At 38.6% G+C, this 18,833-nt stretch overlaps 1 protein-coding gene and 1 long non-coding RNA gene across 3 annotated transcripts in view; one reads left to right on the top strand and one right to left on the bottom strand.

Annotated features, from left to right (window-relative positions):
- The window catches only part of LOC123978748, a 33,037-nt gene extending 31,592 nt beyond the window's left edge, over window positions 1–1,445 (top strand). For both annotated transcript variants that reach the window (XR_006827042.1, XR_006827041.1), the window contains exon 3: window positions 1,236–1,445. This is a non-coding gene — a long non-coding RNA (uncharacterized LOC123978748). The remainder of the gene's footprint in view (window positions 1–1,235) is intronic.
- Window positions 1,446–5,167: 3,722 nt separating this feature from the next.
- si:dkey-33c12.4 (uncharacterized protein LOC560112 homolog) lies at window positions 5,168–18,537 on the bottom strand. The gene is made up of 18 exons (XM_046062186.1): window positions 18,390–18,537; window positions 18,078–18,130; window positions 16,903–16,978; window positions 15,128–15,285; window positions 14,693–14,776; window positions 13,294–13,350; window positions 12,965–13,168; window positions 12,239–12,433; window positions 11,800–11,854; window positions 11,624–11,714; window positions 11,394–11,535; window positions 10,682–10,786; window positions 10,070–10,178; window positions 9,804–9,984; window positions 9,067–9,141; window positions 8,628–8,730; window positions 6,274–6,380; window positions 5,168–6,110 (listed from the first exon to the last, which is right to left on the bottom strand). The coding sequence occupies exons 1-18, from the start codon at window positions 18,415–18,417 to the stop codon at window positions 5,966–5,968; spliced, it is 1,968 nt and encodes a 655-aa protein (XP_045918142.1). The 5' UTR covers window positions 18,418–18,537; the 3' UTR covers window positions 5,168–5,965.
- Window positions 18,538–18,833: the final 296 nt, after the last annotated feature.

Here is an 18,833-nt window from a genome sequence, read left to right as displayed (position 1 = left end):
GACGCAGACATACAGTTGGAGGAGGGTAAACAACAGTGTAAGGGGGTAGAATTGTCCCTGCATGGAAGCCACTGAGGAGCCCACGGTCCATGTGCACGTCTGTATGATGATTAACTGTAATTACCAAAGCAGTACCTGGCCTGCATGCCAGGAGGCAGCCCAAGATTAATGGGGCTCTGCTCAAAACGGAACAAAAGCTCACATTTCCAAGGTAATGAATCGCTCTGGTACTAAGGCGTCTTCACATGGTGCGCCTGGGCCCCCAGGGAAGTTCATTACAACGGGAGGAACAGATAGATCCTCTGCAGCATTTTCAAACAGAGAGAGCAAGAATGGCGAGCAGGAGGAAGTCTTAAATCGTCCCAGACATCCTGGTTGCTGCACTGCCACTATAACCAGAAGGGACATAAACAGCCTCTTCAGTGCTTCTTAAATGGATGGTAAACATTACACAGCAAAATACCTTGTTTGCATTGTCCTTCTTCTACACAGGCTGTTTCAACAATAAAGCTTAGCGTTAATGCAAACTGGTTAAGTAATGAAGATAGACTGGATTGATGGCTGTGAGGAGTGACAAATCTGCAGTGAGTTATATTTCCTTACCCATTCATAAACACCAGTCATTTTTAAGAGAAGGCTTCAGCTGAGCTGACATGCCACTTAGCATTATCTGTATTAAAGGAAGCAGGTTTCATTTGTACAGGAAGCATGCAGTTTAGTAAAGGCTCGAGGGTTAAATTTTATTACAAGTGTCTCCTGTTATAAATCACCGCTGTAGAGGTTAATCTATGGTTTTTGAAAAATGAGTGACACAAAACAGAAAACAGCCACTGAACAATGTGTGAAAGAGGCTCATGTGAGATTTAGCATTAAGAATTCTGCAGTAATGAAGGTGATGTATGGAAATGGGCATCAATTATTGGAGGTCAAACTCCTTGAGGCAACAATGAGAGGATTTACAGGCAGCAACATTTTTCATGCCCTTGAACATGTTACCTCCAGATATGTAGGTCGATAACAAGATGAAATAGAACCTAACGGGAGGTTTTAATGATTACAACCCACACAGGTCACATATTTCTTGGCCCATTAAGTGACGTAAATACTTGAAGGAAACACAAGTTGAGACATGCCCCGCTTTGCATCACGGTGTCTGCAGTGGTGCCTTGAAAATCCAAAGGCCCTTTTTGTTTACAAGCTTCTAATCATGTTAATGACACTTTTCTCCCATGCAGGCCATTTCTCAATTGATGACAAAGACCAAAATAAAGTGACAACGCGTGGAATTTGTGCAGGTGCACAGCTGACGGAGATGAAAGAGATGCAAGATTCAACCTTTAAACTGCCATTTATCAGGGAAGACAACAAAGGGAGTCAATGCCATTATGCTCCCTGTCGCCCTACAGTCTGTGTGTACGACTCAAAATAAACATAATAAAACCCTGCACACTTGTCATTTATTCACATGTAAAGAAACAGGACTTGACATTATGGATGCACTTACAGTTTAAGTGAACATACTGTATGTACAGAAAAGTGAAAAAATGTTAAAGGGCCATAACAGTGTTTTTATGCTAACCTCAACTAAAACTAATGTAATCATCATTTGTAATGGTTTGAAATGTTTCTTCCTCCTTTGCAGTCTGGAGATATTCTAGATTTTTCTTTTTGTAAACAAATCCCATGAAAGGATCAAAACCAAAAATCAATTGATTCTACTGACAAGTATTTAAGGTCAAGGCATGATACATCTTATCCCTCTGTGTCACTGAGCTCCATTGTTGTCAATAAAAAGTAGTTGTTAAACAGATTTTATTCCACGCATTCTTCTTCCCTGTCAAAACCTGACACCAGATTACCCACAATGCAAGTGCAGACAGTTCAGTTGGAAATTCAGATGTTAAGCTAGTAGTGGCATGTAGCCTCAAGCAGAGATGAGCAGGCTACAGGGGTCTGGTAAACTCACTTCTTTCTAACTCCTCAGCTGCAGATTTGTATTTTCAAACAAAAGGCTTTATACGACTTTTCCCCCCCCCTCCACATACAGCAGTACTCCCCAAGACCCGTAAACAGACTGATATGTACAAATCAGTGGAGTTCCCCTTTAAGATGAACATGAGCACCGTTTATTTTGACTCAGTCCCACATTCACCAACCTGCTGCTGTAAATACTCCCAGTGCACCAAATGTGTATTAATCCACAGCTGAAAATAGAAACAGTCCCCAACATATGCACGATTTACTTCTATTTGATAAGCGTTTGCTACAGTTCCCAGCTGTCTGAGGAAAATTACTGAGCCTTTTTTAGTATAAAGAGTATAAAGTATAAAGATTTACATATTTTGTAGGAACCAGCGTGCTTGGGGCTCAGTGCCACAGACAGGGATAGAAGTAGGAAAGTGTTGAGAGATGAAGCAACGCATTGTTGGTTATGGCCTTTTCATATTTGTTGACAATGAAAATAATGTATCCTTGCGGTCTCAACATGTGGAGTTTTTTTAATCATTGTGAAATGAATAGAAACCACTAAACATGACAATCATGCTCAAAACCTGTAATATGCCTTTACATATGTCTGACAATAAAGTGTACCTATGCTGAATGGTTGTGAACGAGCTAAAACATGCATCAACACTGATACTGCCCTTTGAAAGATACATCAAATTATCCTATTACCATGAAAGCGTTTGTATTTGTACAACAGAGAGAGTGAGGACTTTTTAATCTTCTGTAGGTCTTTCTTTCTGTATGTGTTTAACAGCAGAGTATCAGGGATGAGTTCGTCAACTGTAGACAAAAGACTTTTTCTCCTGCTCATTTCTTAGCAATAGATACTCCACAACCAGGAATGACAGTGTGGACAAAAGACTAGACATTAATTTATCTTCCCTATATGACCCTGATGCAAATGAGGAAAATGAAAGCAAGCAATCAATTCCCTAATTGGGTTTGCGCTATTTTAACTTGTTAAGGGGGCCTCTGTCTAGATTAAAGAGAAGGTCAATTTCTCATTGTGACAATTACTGTATTCATTTCATAGTGCAACAAAGGAATCCAGCAAGGGTTGGTACGAGAGACTGCAGTGAACCAGATGCCTCCCCATTGTGAGAGTCTACCATCACAACAGCTTGTTGAGCTCAGTTATCACACTCAATTACAATCTGCAGACACAACTCTTTGGTCCGAAATTATACATCTAAATTACAAAATAAAGATCACTATAGGTCGCTTTTTAAATTACTTTACAGTGAAAGTGCATTTTTATAAGAGATTTGACAGAACTTCGACAACTCTGATGAAGAAACGGCAAACGTGTCTTTTCAAATGTTAAAAAAACACTGACATAAAAAGATTAGTCTGGTATTAACACAGACTTCAGGCTTAAAGCCTGTGAAAACTTTGTTTCAAATATGAGTATTTCTCTGTAAGTGTAAATATTTCTTATTAAATGTAATGAAAGTTTTTATTTTTTAAGATTTAAATACTGAAAAACCTTTCTAATCTTCAGTAATTTATTTGAATATTGCTAAATCTTTACTTTTGCACACAAATACCCTTTAAACCAGTGAAAAGAGCACAGACATAACAGCACAGGCAGACATTTCTACTGTGAAATAACTGTTCTAACGGCAGAAAAGTGCATGCTCATGTAAGACCACAATAATCACATTTTCAGGGCCTTTAAAAAAAAAAAAGACAATGTTCAAAAGATGACTTTAGTGTGTTGCTCCAAAACAAGCACAGATATGTTTGAAGTGTCAATACTTTAAAGAAGACAAGCAAACAGCAGTAGCCCTGCTGGGAAGGTTATGAAGTTTCAGCAGAGGCCCCGAAAGCTGAGCGCCTGCAAAGCTGCAGTGGAGCATTTATTTTGGCTTCCTGAGAAACAAATCAGACTGTTGATATACAGCTTGAGTCAGCTACTCCCTCACGTCACATCAATAGTTTATTTACCAGCAGAGAGAAACCACAGAATTAGAATAAAAATTAGTTTATGTATCCCTGTGCTGAAAGCAATGCATTCAATTACTCAAACTGAGAACTTCTCTTGAGGGGGAGTGAGGAGGATTTTTGCTGCATAGCCATATATCACAAAGCAAAGAGTGGGAGAGCAACATGTCACGTCTGCTGGTTAATTTCTGTTACCGTGTTTTCTTGTTCCCTTTTCCCCCTATTGGGAGGGAGGGAAAGACAGAAATCTGTTAAAAGCTCTGCAAACCAAGCAGCCTTTTAACAAGATGCACTTAATCTTTCTGGTGTTTGCTTTAGTTAAGTAAGGGATTGGCTCTGTGCAGGCCCGGAGTGGCTGCATGTAGATTCCAGCCGGTTTGTGAACTCTGACCTCGTATACATGGAGTCTTTATCTGCATTTGCACAGGTTTCAAAGCAGGGCAAAGCCAAGCGGACCAATAAGATTAAATATAGACCCACTCTGCAAGTTGAATGCATCACCTGCACGTCCCAGTGCAGCATATGGGTTCAACCAGAGTTCATGTTGTTAGTATTACAGGCCTTTCATGCTCTCAAATCTCACACAGATCAAAAGGGCTTTGTGAGGTATGCCACCATCAGCCAATTAATGCCCACGAGTACAGCTGCTCTGATGGTAAGGCCAAGACTAAGCACTTTTCACAGCTAAATACCTCAACATTTTTTCACCACACCAACCTCATTTTTAGGCAATTATTCAGCTCTTTTGAAAGGTTTTGTAATTCACACCCCACATATTGCATAACCGGAGTCACAGAAGTGACCTTGAACTGCTTGAGTCAAGTAACAAACCCGCTGGGCTTTAGCGAAGGGGGATCTACACAAATCCTACCCACATTAACGGCAAGGAGACACAGTCCGGCAGATTGAAGTGAGGTATTTTCGGCTTAAAAGAACCTCGCTTTAGATAAAAATCTTGGGGGCAACAGTTACTGTTCAGGCATTTAACTGGCTCTTTACTCTTAACTTAGGCTGACCTAAGACAACCGCAGAGGGCTTTCACACTCAAGGACACTGCAACAGGATACACAGCTGCTGCTGGGATTAATCTGGTGATGGGAGAGCGAAAAAAAAAAACCCACTAGGCCTCTCATCCTCAAATCACAGCTTCCTCTGACCTCATAGTGATATCCCAAATTACATGCTAGTTACAGGCTTGAATAATCATGCTCACAAATCGTGCTTTAGCCTTATGCAGTTTCTCATGAGGCTGACTTTATTATTCTTTGTAGTGAGTCACATCCAGGCCCATCTATACTGTTCCACCTACGCCAGGTTTTCAGTCTTGTACCACATATATTAATGTGCATGGCCCGATATTAACAACCTCAAAGTTGCGGCTTTAATTCCCTCTGGACTGACCCATGATAAACTGCAGCCACAGTGCTACTAAAAGGCACTTCTTGTATGATTGTTTGAACACAAACATCACTACATTTAAACAGATTCTCCAACAGACATGGCATTACAGAAATTACACATAATGAACTGAACCATTAGTCATCCTGCACATTAAACAGACCCAATGCCCCAGTGATGTAAATACAGGGCACAGTTTTACAGTTAAACATGGCACATTCAATGTGACTTACTACTCATCAATTACAGCTTTAAAAATGAAAGCAGAACAGTTAATAGCCCCAAAGTTAAGGGATAAAGAGGTAACAGTGCCACCTAGTGGTGACTGAAACAAAATATCTGTTAAATCAATTTTAAAACAATACTACAAGAGTAAACAATCAAGTGTATTAACACAATCTTTAAACAGATTAAATAATCCCTGACAATAACAATACAAAGGAATGCTCGGAGCTTGATGCACACAAATGTTTACCATGACACAGTAGTATGACGTAGCAGCGGCAGAATGACAAATCCAAACAATGATTATTTTTTTGAAACCAAGACGAACGACTGAAAGCAACCCAGTTTGGCAACTTCACTATTAAATGTCACATGAAACAATGCATGCTTGTCATTTCTGAATTCCTAGATTTCCCAGTCTACTGGTAAATTTGTCCTTGTCAATGTTCTTGTGCTCTGGGACATGTTTGAAGGTGCAGTCCTGCCTTGTGCAGCCCGTGGTCCTCCAGAAAAAGCACTCCTTCTTGTAAAACGGGCTACAACAACAGGGAAAACAATTTCTCACTTCACGATTCAATTCTAGAGATTCATGTCTAAGTTAAGGGGAGGTTAAATACTTTAAAACATAGTTTTCCTTAGGACTCATAACCAAAGTGAACAGTGCTTTGATCAATAGGAGGGAAAATAGCATGTTCTTACCCGGGTCGTGAAAACGAGTCTGTGGCGGCAAATTTGGACGCACCCAGTCCAGTGTGGATCTTATTGGGATATCGCACAGATAGTGGGGCCCCCTCTACCACCAATCCCTGAAGAGGAAACAGACATTTAACATCTGACAGACACACACTCGCTCAAATAAACAGCAGTTAAAATGTAAATCAAAGTAATCAATGTTCTGTAAAGTAAAACTCTGGGCCAGACCTGGACTTAAGTTTCCATCATACAGATTCTGAACATCTGCTTCCAAATTTATCAATTTTTTGTGTGACTTGTTCGTAAGGCAAATAGATCCTATTTTTTAGTATTTTATCTTGGGTGGTGATGGCTCATAGATAAGATGCTTGCCTTTGGTGTGGGAGACGTGGGTTCGATTCCCACTGTGAGACATCCACCATTGTGTCCCTGACACTAGTTGCTCCAGAGGTGTGCAACCTCTGACATGTATAGCAACTATAAGTCACTTTGGATAAAAGCATCAGCTAAATGAATAAATGTAAATCTAGGGCTGCAAAAAAAAAAAAAAAGATATTTTTGCTAATAATATTTCAGAAAATAAGAGACATCCATCAGTTTCCCAGAACCAAAGGTGACATTTTTAAAATGTCTAAATGTGTTCCTGAGTCTGATGAAAAGTTAAAATTCATTTTATTAGGTATAAGTATTTACATTTGCAATCAGAAACCTGAAGAAGCTTTAGCCAATAATAATTTCACGTAATTATTGTTTCAGCTCTAGTTTCCTCCATCATTCAAAGGGGTCAGTAAGAGCTAGAAAAAGTGTATAAAAGAGGTATAAGGAAGGATTGACTTGATGACTTAATTTATGCATTTCTTTGTAAACTTTAAAATCACTTTTGAAAAATAAATGTTCTGTGTAAAAGCTGTGCTGGAGTCACACAGCTTAGAAAAAAAAAAAAAAGAGAAGCTGCTTTACAAAGAGATGACTGATAACATTTATGTCAGAGGTGATTTGTATAATAGGAAAATAATGCAGATTTAGTGAAGCAGACAGACTTGACAGAGGCTCCAGTTGTCACAGTCACTGCTTTTATAACCCACACACACACACAAAAATAAAAAAACTTGAATCTTTCTGCTCTACTTGGAACTTGCCACTGTATAACTATTATATTTTCTGATTTACTTCTTAATATTACTTCTTACAGGAATATTTTGCCTGAAATAAATCCCTGTGCCCATCGGCCTCGCCAGGTAATTTTTCCGGGGACTGTAGCCCCGAATGTAACTCAACAACAGCAACCAAAATATTTTCCATGTTAATATGCAATAATCAGGATGCAGGTCTTTAAAGAGCGGAGGCTACTCGCAATAATACTGCCACCATTACTCAGCCTGCCTGCGTTTAGAGAGAGCACAAGAAGAGAGAGACAGAGCATTGCTCATAGCTTCAGGGCTTTTCCACGACTTCTGAATTGTCCCTAGCAAAACTGACCGCGACACCAACACCTGTCGCTCTGTGTCCCGCTGTCTCTGTCCCACTCGCTCAGAGACACTTTGCTCTGTTTGACTGTCTCTCTGCTCCAGGATGTTTCATTCCCTCTAAAGCGGATGTGAGCTGCACTTTCAGAGGTGCTGAAGTGAACATTTGTGTGGAATTGTGGTGATATTTCTGTCTGATCACAAGTGTTTTCAGTTTTCTTCCTCTGATGAAGAGCAGTGCGCTCCTCTCATCGAGTAGGCTACAAGTCAAATTATTTATATTGGCCAAACAGTTTAAAAAAAAAAAAAAAAGTGTATAGGCCTAGACTGACATTGGGCTGGCCCAATCGCATCTCTTACAGTACCCACTCCCACCCCCTCTGGTCGAACTGTTGTGGGCCAAAAAAGAATAATTCGCCAAATGTACAAAAACAACCGAAATATAGTATATAATCTATAAAAAATAAAACACACACACACACACACACACACACACACACACCTGACTACTGCATTACATTATATTTTTATATTCCAAATTGTCACCTGCCACCTAAATTGAGTCCTTCCCTTTATAAAATAAAGACATTTCCACCTGTTGCTATATAGATGTACTTTTGGTAGGCGGCAATGGGGGGTGGGGGGGTTAAAATATATAAGAGTTCTGCAGTGGGCTAAGGCCCCGATATTTCAAGAGCCTGGAAACTCCCCTCCCTGTGCCTTTGTAGTCTGTAGTATACACATTTTTAAGTTTTAACAATTTCAAACTCATTCAAAGCCTTCATTTTGTGGCTCCAGTTCAAGATTTTGGTCAAAGATGAATGTAATAACTGCTTTGCTGCTATTAGAGGATATATAATAGTTAAATATCAATCAAATACTACAGATACATACATTAATACACTGTATGGCTCTGTCACAGTCTTCCTTTTTGATGTAGTTCACAAAGGCACACTGGTGTTCCAACAGCATCTTGATGCTGTAGACTGTCCCAGCTCTGAGAGGGAGAGAGAAAAGAGTGCAAGCACATGACCTGAAATCTTTAATATCAATGCAGGGCAACTCACTTTTCACACCTGAGCCTTCTGGTGGTCAAATTCCAAGAACAAATCATCAATATGGCAGTGTATGCATAGTGCCAGTTCTTTATCCAAAGCATGTCAAGGACTCTAAATCAAATATGTGTGTTGTTCATGACACTTTATTCTACAAAATTAAAGCGGTCGTTCTTTTATTCTTTGTAGTCTTGTTGCAGAAATCTTCTGCATCTACTGTTAAACTGAACTCAAACATCTCAATGAGTGCTGAATGACATCTTCAAGCGGTGCTTCACCTGCTGAAGAGCTCGTGGAGTGTTGTGTAGGTGACAGCAGGGGCCAAGGATCCAACCCAGATGGGGAAAAGCTCCCTTTATACAAAACAGATATAAAATCAACAATTTAAAATGATGTTGCAGTAGGTACAATTCAGCAAGTTATCCTGAAAACTCACACCCAAATCTGTCAACACTCCACATCAACATCTGTTCTTGCAAAGATACTTGCCTTTGCTCAATATTGCAATGGACAGTCGCTTGAAATTTAATTTGTAAATGTAATAAATAATAATTTTATTTACACACACACACACACACACACACACACACACACACACACACACACACACACACCCCTCTCTCTCTCCCCCATGTCAGTGCGACACAAAAAAATAAATAATTAAAACAACAGATCTGCAAACAGATTGCCAACATCATGCAAGGGGAAAAAAGTAATTAACAGACTATAATCACAGTCAGGGATGGAAATGATCTCTTTGGCTCACCTACCAATGGGACAGGTAGAGGGGGGGGGGATAAAATGTTTTTCCAACATTTAGCTGCCAAACGGAAAATCAACCCGCATTTGGCGCTTGCCAGGTGTTAATTTACAACACTGATCACAGTTACTATAAATAGTGCACATATACACAATAACCATTAGGGTAGTGGTTCCCAACCTGGTAGTCAGGACATCCCAGGCTTAAATAATCTTGACAATAAATGTCCTGTGTAAAAATATGCAGTGAGCTTACGGTTTCATAGATGTCCGTGATTGAGGGGTCGGTGACTGAGATTTCGATCTGCTTTGGCCAAACGCATCAAACTCTTTGACCTGCTGCGTTCTAGGACGGCTTGGTTGCAGGACAATCCACTCTCCCTCATCGTCATCATATTCCTGCACCACTGGTGGTTGGTCTGTGTTGGCAATGGCATCTGAAGAGGGTGAACAAACAGCAAGAGAGTTCAAACACCAGGACTCTGTCATCTTTCCTTCTTTGAGAAACACTGAGACATTCACCTCCAGGACCCAGATCACTGTCAACACCAAACAGAGCTTCGACAGCTTCCTCCAACGTGGCGTGTGTTTTCAAGGCCTCAGAGCTCTGCGCCCAGGAGAATCCCATTTCCTAAAATGGAAGTCCAAAAACAACCTCTTAAGCTGACATGATACTGGCATGCACACATTAAAGCGTCGAATGATTGATACACTGAATTAAGTTTATTTATTAGCACCCTAACTGCATTTACAGCATGCACATCCATCCACAGAAAGATAACAAATTAAACTTGTGTTCAACACAACTGTCTGTCGGAACAGTTGTGTTGAACTGAAACTGCTGAGTAAAATATAAACCAGGCAGAAGAAACATAAATCAAACTGCTCCAGAAGCAAGCGAGTGTTCCATCTATTAAAAGATCGAACCTTCCAACAATGTATTTTTTCTATTGGGATCCTCTATCATCGAGTGTTCTGACATCACATTGTGATTTTTGGGTACTGTTGTTCAATCGTTTACCACTTGCTGCCATTTGGAGCCAACAACATGCAAAGTTACCACCAGCAACTTTCCATTGTACAATTTGGGGTTTATTTGCGTATTTTTAAGTGTTTTACATAAGCTTTTCCTACCATTAGATGCAATGTCTGTGCTCGTTTCAGCTCTTGTGTGGCTTCAGCACTCGAACTTTCCAGCTTCAACACGTCCTTATAGATCAGCGATGCCTCGTAGTATCTCTGCAGAAGAAATGGAGGAAACTCAGTAAGTAAGGATTCAGACATCTTAAATTAACTAATAAAAAGCACATTAACTTTTAATTTATACATCTGCGTCGAATAGCCAAAACCGTAGACTACATGTCATCATGAGCATTTATACAGCACTGGTGTCCGAGTTACGTTGCAATTACACTGCAAAATGCTAGTTGGCGGTGGGGTTTCTATGTTCCACTTTGTTGAGCTTGTTCTTCTTTCTTGGTGTAAGCTAGTACAAACAACGGCTGAAACTGAGCAGATCATGTTGGAGCTAAACAGTGTTTAACAGCAGCTACTTTTAGTGAAATTACTAAAAACGCAGAAACAAGATGGCACTACTATAAAATAAATATGACTAAAAAATATTTAGTAACAATCTCACATTTCCATATGGCAAGTTGTATCTGTACTGCTTACAGTACTCTGTGCTTTTACCACAAGAAAATTTCTGAAAATATCAAGGTAGTTGCAACATAAAGAGAAATATGAAAAGAAAACATTAAAAGTATCTTGAAGCACTAACAAAAAAAAAAAATCAAGTAGCTGCAAAGTGTAAGTAAAGTAACTGGATGCAGTAACTGCAAGTTACCTTGAGCCCACATAGAGCTTTTCCTTTTCTAAATAAACCTTTTATCCAATTTGGCTCCATGGAGAGTGCTACGTCAGCATCCCTGAGAGCATTTTCATACTGCTGCATTCTTTCATAACAGAGGGACCGATTTCCAAATAACCTGAAAAACATGGTTCATGATCATTAAAAGGTCAATGCTTCTGGAGGCTTTAATGAAGGCTGAAGTAAATTTAAGTCAATGTTCTTACTTAAATTCCTTTGGGTTATATTTTATGGCATCTGTAAAGCATTTCACAGCCATCTCGTACTGTGCAGAGGCAGCCAAACGATTTCCGATACCTGGAAGGAAAGCAAGGACAGCGTGCCTGCTTCAGTACTTTCACACGTTTATCTTGTCAAATTCTCAGTGAAAAATATAACTTACCAGCAAGCTCTCTGCTTCTTTTTGCAAACTCTTCTGCACTGGGATCCATCGTTTTCTGTTTAAAAAAAAAGTTAGCACATTAGTCTCTGAAGCATGTCATCCACTGCAGGAAACTAAATTTGCATGTAGCTTTCTGTCAAACACCAAGTTATGATTTTAAGGCCTGTTTGACCACAAAATAAAAAGATACATTCACTAATATGATTCAAGAGACAGATTTTTATAGTGAAAATTATGGTTTTCCTTGTATTGCTTCAACATTAAAATTTTACTGACATAACATAATTAACTTTTAAAGATTTAGTAGTTGTCTTCTGGTTTGAAATATGGTGAAATATCTGTCAATTTGGAAGTGACAGCAGTTTTCTGAATTTCAGTCATTTGGATTTTAAGATTACTTAAAGAAATACAGACACTATGTTGTTTTCAGTGTTCCTACCTCTTTATTGGGATCATGTTTCTGTTCCTTCTTTTGGACTTCAGGTGTCTCTACAACTTTTGGTTTTTCCTCCTTGGACTGATCTCCCAGAGATTTAGTTTTTCCATTTTTTCTTTCTCTCGCAGGTCTCTGGTTACACGTCTCCTCGGGTACCGATTTTACCATAGGAGCATATGAATTATTTAAATCCAAATCCTGTCAAGGATGATGAAACACAATGTGGTTAATTTAGTCTGGATGCATGCACCTAACACAGCAAACATACGGAGGTTAGAACAGATGCTGATAGCACTGGTCCAGTTTCACAAAGAGACTTTAACGATGTCTAAGATCAAACTAATAGTCAGATGTATAAATTAATCCTTTGCACAAAACTGCCCAAGTGTTGAGCACCTCCAGTATTTATTTGCTTTGAATTCTCTGTAAAAATAAGACAATAAAAAACAAACAAACACATGGCTGACTGAGCAACAGAGTGAAGCAGAAAATCTTTTACTTCTGGAAGAACTATTATAATTACATTTTACTGGTAAAATTGAGTGAAGAGTATAACAAATACAATAAACTTCAATGGAAGTGCAGACATCTGTAGCTAAGCTGCTGTGATAACAAGTCCAATAGGTAACTACTGCTGGATAAGTCTTTCCCCTGTCATTACTCGTGCCACAACATTGTTAAAATAGCAGAAACAATTTTCCTGCACAATGTGAAGAAATATCCACAAACCTTGTGCTCCTCATCTTCTTTCTTATTAATCTTCACAAGACTTTCTTCTTTATTATTATTACCACTGCTCTCATTACATCCAGCTGCCTCCGTTGCATTTTCTGTTTTAACAGATTCAGGAGATTCATCTGCTTCTGGGTTACTTTCAATAACAGGATTTTCTTCACGATTTTCTGAGGAGTCCGACTTCCCTTTTTCTTCCTCCTGAAATTACAGCAAAATTACCTTACAAGTAATGAGCATAGCTTTGAAAAAGGTCTTACAAGACTATAGCACATAGGTGTACTTGTTGTTGTAGTAAACAGCAACGTGAGTAAAACCATACTTACAGGTAAAATGTCTTTAACTGCATTCTCCTTTTCTAGTCGCTTCTTTTCTTTTTTACGCTGTAACAGAAAGTAATGTGTTGTGAGTTGCTGGCAGCACAAACATTCAAATTGACATTATGGGTGGCTGTGGCTCAGGAGATCTGCTCAGGAGCGGGTTGCCCGTTAATCGGAAGGTCGGCGGTTCAATCTCTGGCTTGTTAAAGTGTCCTTGGGAGATAGTGAACCCCGAATTACCTGGCGGCTGTTCCGCCAGTGTATGAATGTTAATTTCTGTTTGAGCATTTAGACTCCGTGTGTGAATGGTGAATGCAGATGTAAAAGTGCTTTGAAAAGTCAGAGAATAGAAAGGCGCTATACAAATATGGAGCATTAAATACTAATATCACTGTACTGGAAAATAAATTATTTGAAAGGTTTCAGTCTGGTTTCAGGAAGTACCACAGCACTCAGACTGCCCTGCTTAAAGTCACCAATGACTGCTGATGAAGGTATGTGCTTAGTCCTGGTACTCCTGGACCTTAGTGCTGCTTTTAACACCATTGATCACAACATCATGTTAGACAAACTGAGGCACTGGGTTGGGATCTCTGGTACTGCCCTAGAATGGTTTTCATCCTACCTGTCAAATAGGAAGTTTTGCATGTCTGTAAACAACTGCTGGTTCCCTAGTAAATCACATTAAGCCTGTTGCAAAGAACTTTGGTGTTTGGTTTGATAGTAATTTAAATTTCGAGCAGCACACCACAAAGCTTGTTTAATCATGTTTTTATCAACTTAGAAATATAGCAAAAATTCCATCTATGTTAACTTTTAAGGACACCGAGACCATTTTACACACCTTCATCTCATCACGCCTGGATTATTGCAACAGGCTTTTCACTTATTTAACCCAAAAATCTACTGATCGACTCCAGACTGTCCAGAACTCAGCTGCCAGGCTTTTAACCAGAACAAATAAATATGACCACATTACTCCTATTTTAGCTTCATTACACTGGCTGCCAGAATGTTTTAGAATTGACTTTAAAATTTTATTGATCACTTTTAAAGCTCTTCATGGCCTCTCGCCTTGTTATATTTCTGAACTTTTAGTCCCGTACGCACCAGCCCGAGGAAATCAGGTCAGCTGAGTCAGTGAACTCTTTTAAGTCCCTTCTTAAAACACACTTATACGAGAGCCTTTCCCGATCTTACTTGACTTTATTTTATTCAATTTTACTCATTTTATATTTATCTTAAATGTGTATTTTAGTCTTTTCAATGTTTTCTTGCTTTTATCTTGTATTGTTTTTGTATTATCGTCTTTACACTTGTTAAAGCACTTTGTAACTTGTTTTTGAAGAGTGCTCTACAAATAAAGATTATTATTATTATTATTATCATCATCACCAACACTGACCAATTTCTTACGCTTGTTCTTCTCCGTTTTCTCCTTACGCCGTTCCTCTTCTTCTATCAATTCCTTTGCATGTTTATCGGCCTCCTGAAAATAAAAAAATACAACCTTTGCATGGAGTATAAAACAAAAACACTTTCAGAATAATGCTAAAAAGGTTCCAAAGTCTCTGAAGTTCTTAACTTTATTCTCAACAATAGTAGTCTGTTAAAATAGCCTGTTACAAACCAGAAATAAAGAGTAAGTAAGTAAAATTTAATATAGCACCTTTCACAGAGCAAGTCACAAAGTGCTTTACAAAAAAACACAAACACCACCACCACAGTGGAGAAATCAGGCAGTCATAAATAAGCATTATAAAGGCATCAATCAATATAATTGTGTATAAAGGGAAGTTTTAGGTTTTACTTTCAAAAAAGTGAAACAGAAGTGCAATACCTCGTCAGTGAGTTGTCTTATTCTTGGATGTGGTTGTAAAGGCCTGTAAGCAGCATTGTGTGAACAGAAGTGAACATCGTCGTCATCATCATCCTCCTCATCAGTATATATGAGATCATGGTCCAAGTCTCCATCAAAGGTCCTTAAAAAATCTAAACCTGGGAGGTATAACAAAAAGGAGCTCTTCATTTACACTAGTACTTGAATTTTAACTTAACTCGTGCATCATCTGAAGCCCCAAAGATACTTTAAGCATAATATTAAAATAACAAGGTGCATAATCTCTTTCATTCTTCCTGAGAGATTTCCCAAAAGTCTGACGTCTTGATGGAGCGAAAACATCTCTCCAACATTAGGGGACGACAAGTATATGTAATTCTGTATATAATAGTACTAGTTGTATGTGTAGTCTCAGTCCGACAGCGTGGTGAATAATGGCATCAGAATTGGCAACAAGTCTTGCTGGTTTCTCCTATAAAGGATGCAATCTGTGGTTTAATGACACAAGAAGGCAGAAATAGCCTTCCACACCCTCATACTTTGTCTCTATGCATGACTCCTGTTCTGCTGTTGACTTACAATATGTAGAAATCACTAATTATGTCTAAACCAAAAGGAATATCTTCTAGCAATACCCCTTGAAGCACTAAACGCAAAACAGAAGAAAAGCAGGGTAACGGTGGGGTGTGGGATTCTAATCCAATGCACGTCTTTTTAGAATTTTTAGGTAACTAACATCTACCTAAATTCTGTACTATTATTTGTCATTTTTGTAACTCAGTAGCTGTTCATATTGTATATACTGCATATAGCAAATCCATCTACTGCATTTACACCTGCACAAACATTTACTCCAGCATCCTTTGCCCTCTGCTCCATTACGCTACTTTTTTGCCGTTTACATATATGTTTACATATATTGTTGTTTTGTTTATGGTGTGTATATATATGAGTGTATGATATGCCATAGTATGTGTCTGTTGAGCTTCTTTTTTTTGTTTGTTAATGCTTGTTCTTTTATGTGCATCAAGAGCAATGCAAGACCGGAGTCAAATCCCTTGTATGTGTACACACACACACACACACACACACACACACACACACACGCCATTAAATATGATTCTGATGTGCTGTTGTGATGTTACCTAGAGTTGTGATTATGGCTGTCTCGCTCTGGGAAACTGTCTCATCCTCTCTGCATGTTAGCAGCAACTGTAGTATCAGTTTCCTAACGCACAACCTAGCTTAGATTAATTACATTATTTGCTGTGTCATCGTTTGCTCTATATCATGGTATGCAACATGATATTGGATTTCTCCAGAAAGGCATACCCCCACCTTTAAGGTGGGGGTATGCCTTCACTAACCTTCACTAACCAGCATATGCATCTAATGTTACCTAAACTGTTAAGTTCTCATCTGTCATGAGCTATTTGGAGGAAGCCTTGCACTGCAATAGAGAACAAGAAATGAAGCTGATACACCGTGACCTTTGTACAGCAAGACCTGACACAACCAGATATAACAGAAATTGGGATTCACAGGATGGTTCAGGAACCAACTAAAACAGCAGTAAATTTGTGTTGCCAGCCATCAGCCTGTCCGACATCTCCAATATAAATAAACTTTGTTTTCGTACAGTTTAAATGAGTACCAGCAAACTCTGTTTTGTTTCTCTGCTTTTAAATTAAATAATACTGTGTGGTGTTTTATTCAGTTCTCTTCTCCACAGTTACTTATATAATCTGCAACAGCCAGTTCAGAAAATGCCTTACCAAATACGCCCGAGGCAAAGACATCCAGGAAAGAGCCCCCAGAATGACGTCCATTTATGTAATCTACCATAGATTCCTAAGGAGAAAGATCAGCGACATAAGTACATCCATCCATGTGTTCATGCTGTAGTCACACTAAGGCTTGTATTCTGATTTAACTACTTCCTGCTACATGCTGAGTAATGTGTCATTAATTTGCTGTAAAGTAATCTGTAGCAGTCACCACAACATCTAGTAGAGCTATAATGATAACTCGATTAGTTGTCAACTATTAATCTGCATCTATTTTGATAATTGATGAATCACTGAGCCCTTTTTTGAAAGAAAAAATGTCAAAATTATCTTATTTCAGCTTCTTAAATGTGACTATTTTCTGGTTTCTTTACTCATCTATGACAAAAACTGATTATATTTTTGTTGTGGACAAAAGACGATATTTGAGGACATCACCTAGGGCTTTGGGAAACACCAATTGATATTTTTCTCAATTTTCTGGACCTAACAACAATTAATCCAGAAAATAATACATTAAATCGATAATGAAACTAATTGTTATTTGAAGTTCTAATATCCACTTGGATCTTATTGCTTTGTAATAAGAGCTGAAACAATCAGATGATTAACTCAAGATCAGAAAATTAAATCTGCAACTTTTGATAATAAATAATTTTTCAAGCAAAAACAGCTAATTATTTTCTGGTTACAGCTTCTCAAATGCGAGGACTTATTGCTTGTCTCCGTTTTACATAATTGTAAATGGACTAGGCCTATCTTTAGGGGATTCTGGACTGTTCTGGGCTAGGTTTGGCAAAAAGCAAAGCAATTTAAAGATGTCCACTTTGAGCTTTATGAAATACTGACAGACATTTATCAGTATTTTCTAACATTATATAGACCAAAATTTTTTGATTAACTGTCATTTCTGCATCACCATGACTAAATTTTGTTTTTTTAGTAAGATGCAATACACAGTAATTATAATTTTATGCCGTGAAGGCTGCACGGCAGGACATTTTAATTTACTTTTACCAGTGTTGTGAATATAAGTCATATTCAAATGACTCTATTGTGTTATCAATGTTGACCTGGTAGCATGTTAACCAGCATCACACAAAACTGGAAACACCAGTCTTAACAACAGCAAGACCAAAGTTTTGTTCTTGAATCATACTCACGTGTGTGCGCATAAGTCTGGAGCTTTCTCTGAGTCTAGCTACTGGAGCACCACCTAAAAAAGGTAGAAACCGGGTAACGTTTGAACACATAACATGCGCGGTTATATTAACGTTACATATATGACATTTAACGTTAAGCTCCGGTCAGTAGTCAGGGGGATACAATTGCGTTAACACGTTAACGCCACAAGTTAGCAAGCTAGGTTGGAAGCTAACGAGCTAACGTTACACATTAGCAAGTTCTCAGTAAATGAAACTCAGGAACGAATAAGATCTCACAGAAACACATGACAATGACCGACTTATTCTTACCTTTAACAATGTCTTTCTTTCTTGGCATGGCGTTAGCTTAATTATTTGTGCTGGTGTCCTGCAGCTGTGGTAAAGTTATCTGTGTTTATCTTATCGAAGGGAATATGTTACCACTGCGATGAGGGTTCCGTATTTTTAACTGTGTGGAGTGTTTGTTGCCCTGGTTTTAACCTTTCAGGCTTTTACCCACCTCCAAGGAGCTCAACCAATCAAATATTTTATTTGTTATGGTTCAGGACTGTGATTGGATGTTGCGCCTGCCAATTCAAGTGAAGTAGGCGGGACTTGAATCCTGCGTGCTGCCTGTGTGGGCGAATGAGGGCAAAAAGAGACCAAGCGGTTGGTTTGTTGTGAAACCTTTTAGCTATGTTTGAAATAATGTCATCAATAAATATAATTATAAAAACAGACAGTGAAGTGTGAAGTTCAGTACATTTAAATAAA

Source organism: Micropterus dolomieu, linkage group LG11, assembly GCF_021292245.1.
Source record: "Micropterus dolomieu isolate WLL.071019.BEF.003 ecotype Adirondacks linkage group LG11, ASM2129224v1, whole genome shotgun sequence".
NCBI classification, from domain to species: domain Eukaryota; kingdom Metazoa; phylum Chordata; class Actinopteri; order Centrarchiformes; family Centrarchidae; genus Micropterus; species Micropterus dolomieu.
The sequence above is the reverse complement of the archived record's forward strand: the minus strand, read 5'-3'. Positions and strand labels throughout refer to the sequence as shown.

Excerpts from the sequence above, each read along its gene's own strand:
- si:dkey-33c12.4 (XM_046062186.1), bottom strand. The coding sequence starts at position 18,417 with ATGCCAAGAAAGAAAGACATTGTTAAAG. Across the intron at positions 13,351-14,692 it reads AGAACAAGCGTAAGAAATTG|CGTAAAAAAGAAAAGAAGCG; the intron begins GTCAGTGTTGGT and ends TTTCTGTTACAG. Across the intron at positions 13,169-13,293 it reads CAGTTAAAGACATTTTACCT|GAGGAAGAAAAAGGGAAGTC; the intron begins GTAAGTATGGTT and ends CTGTAATTTCAG.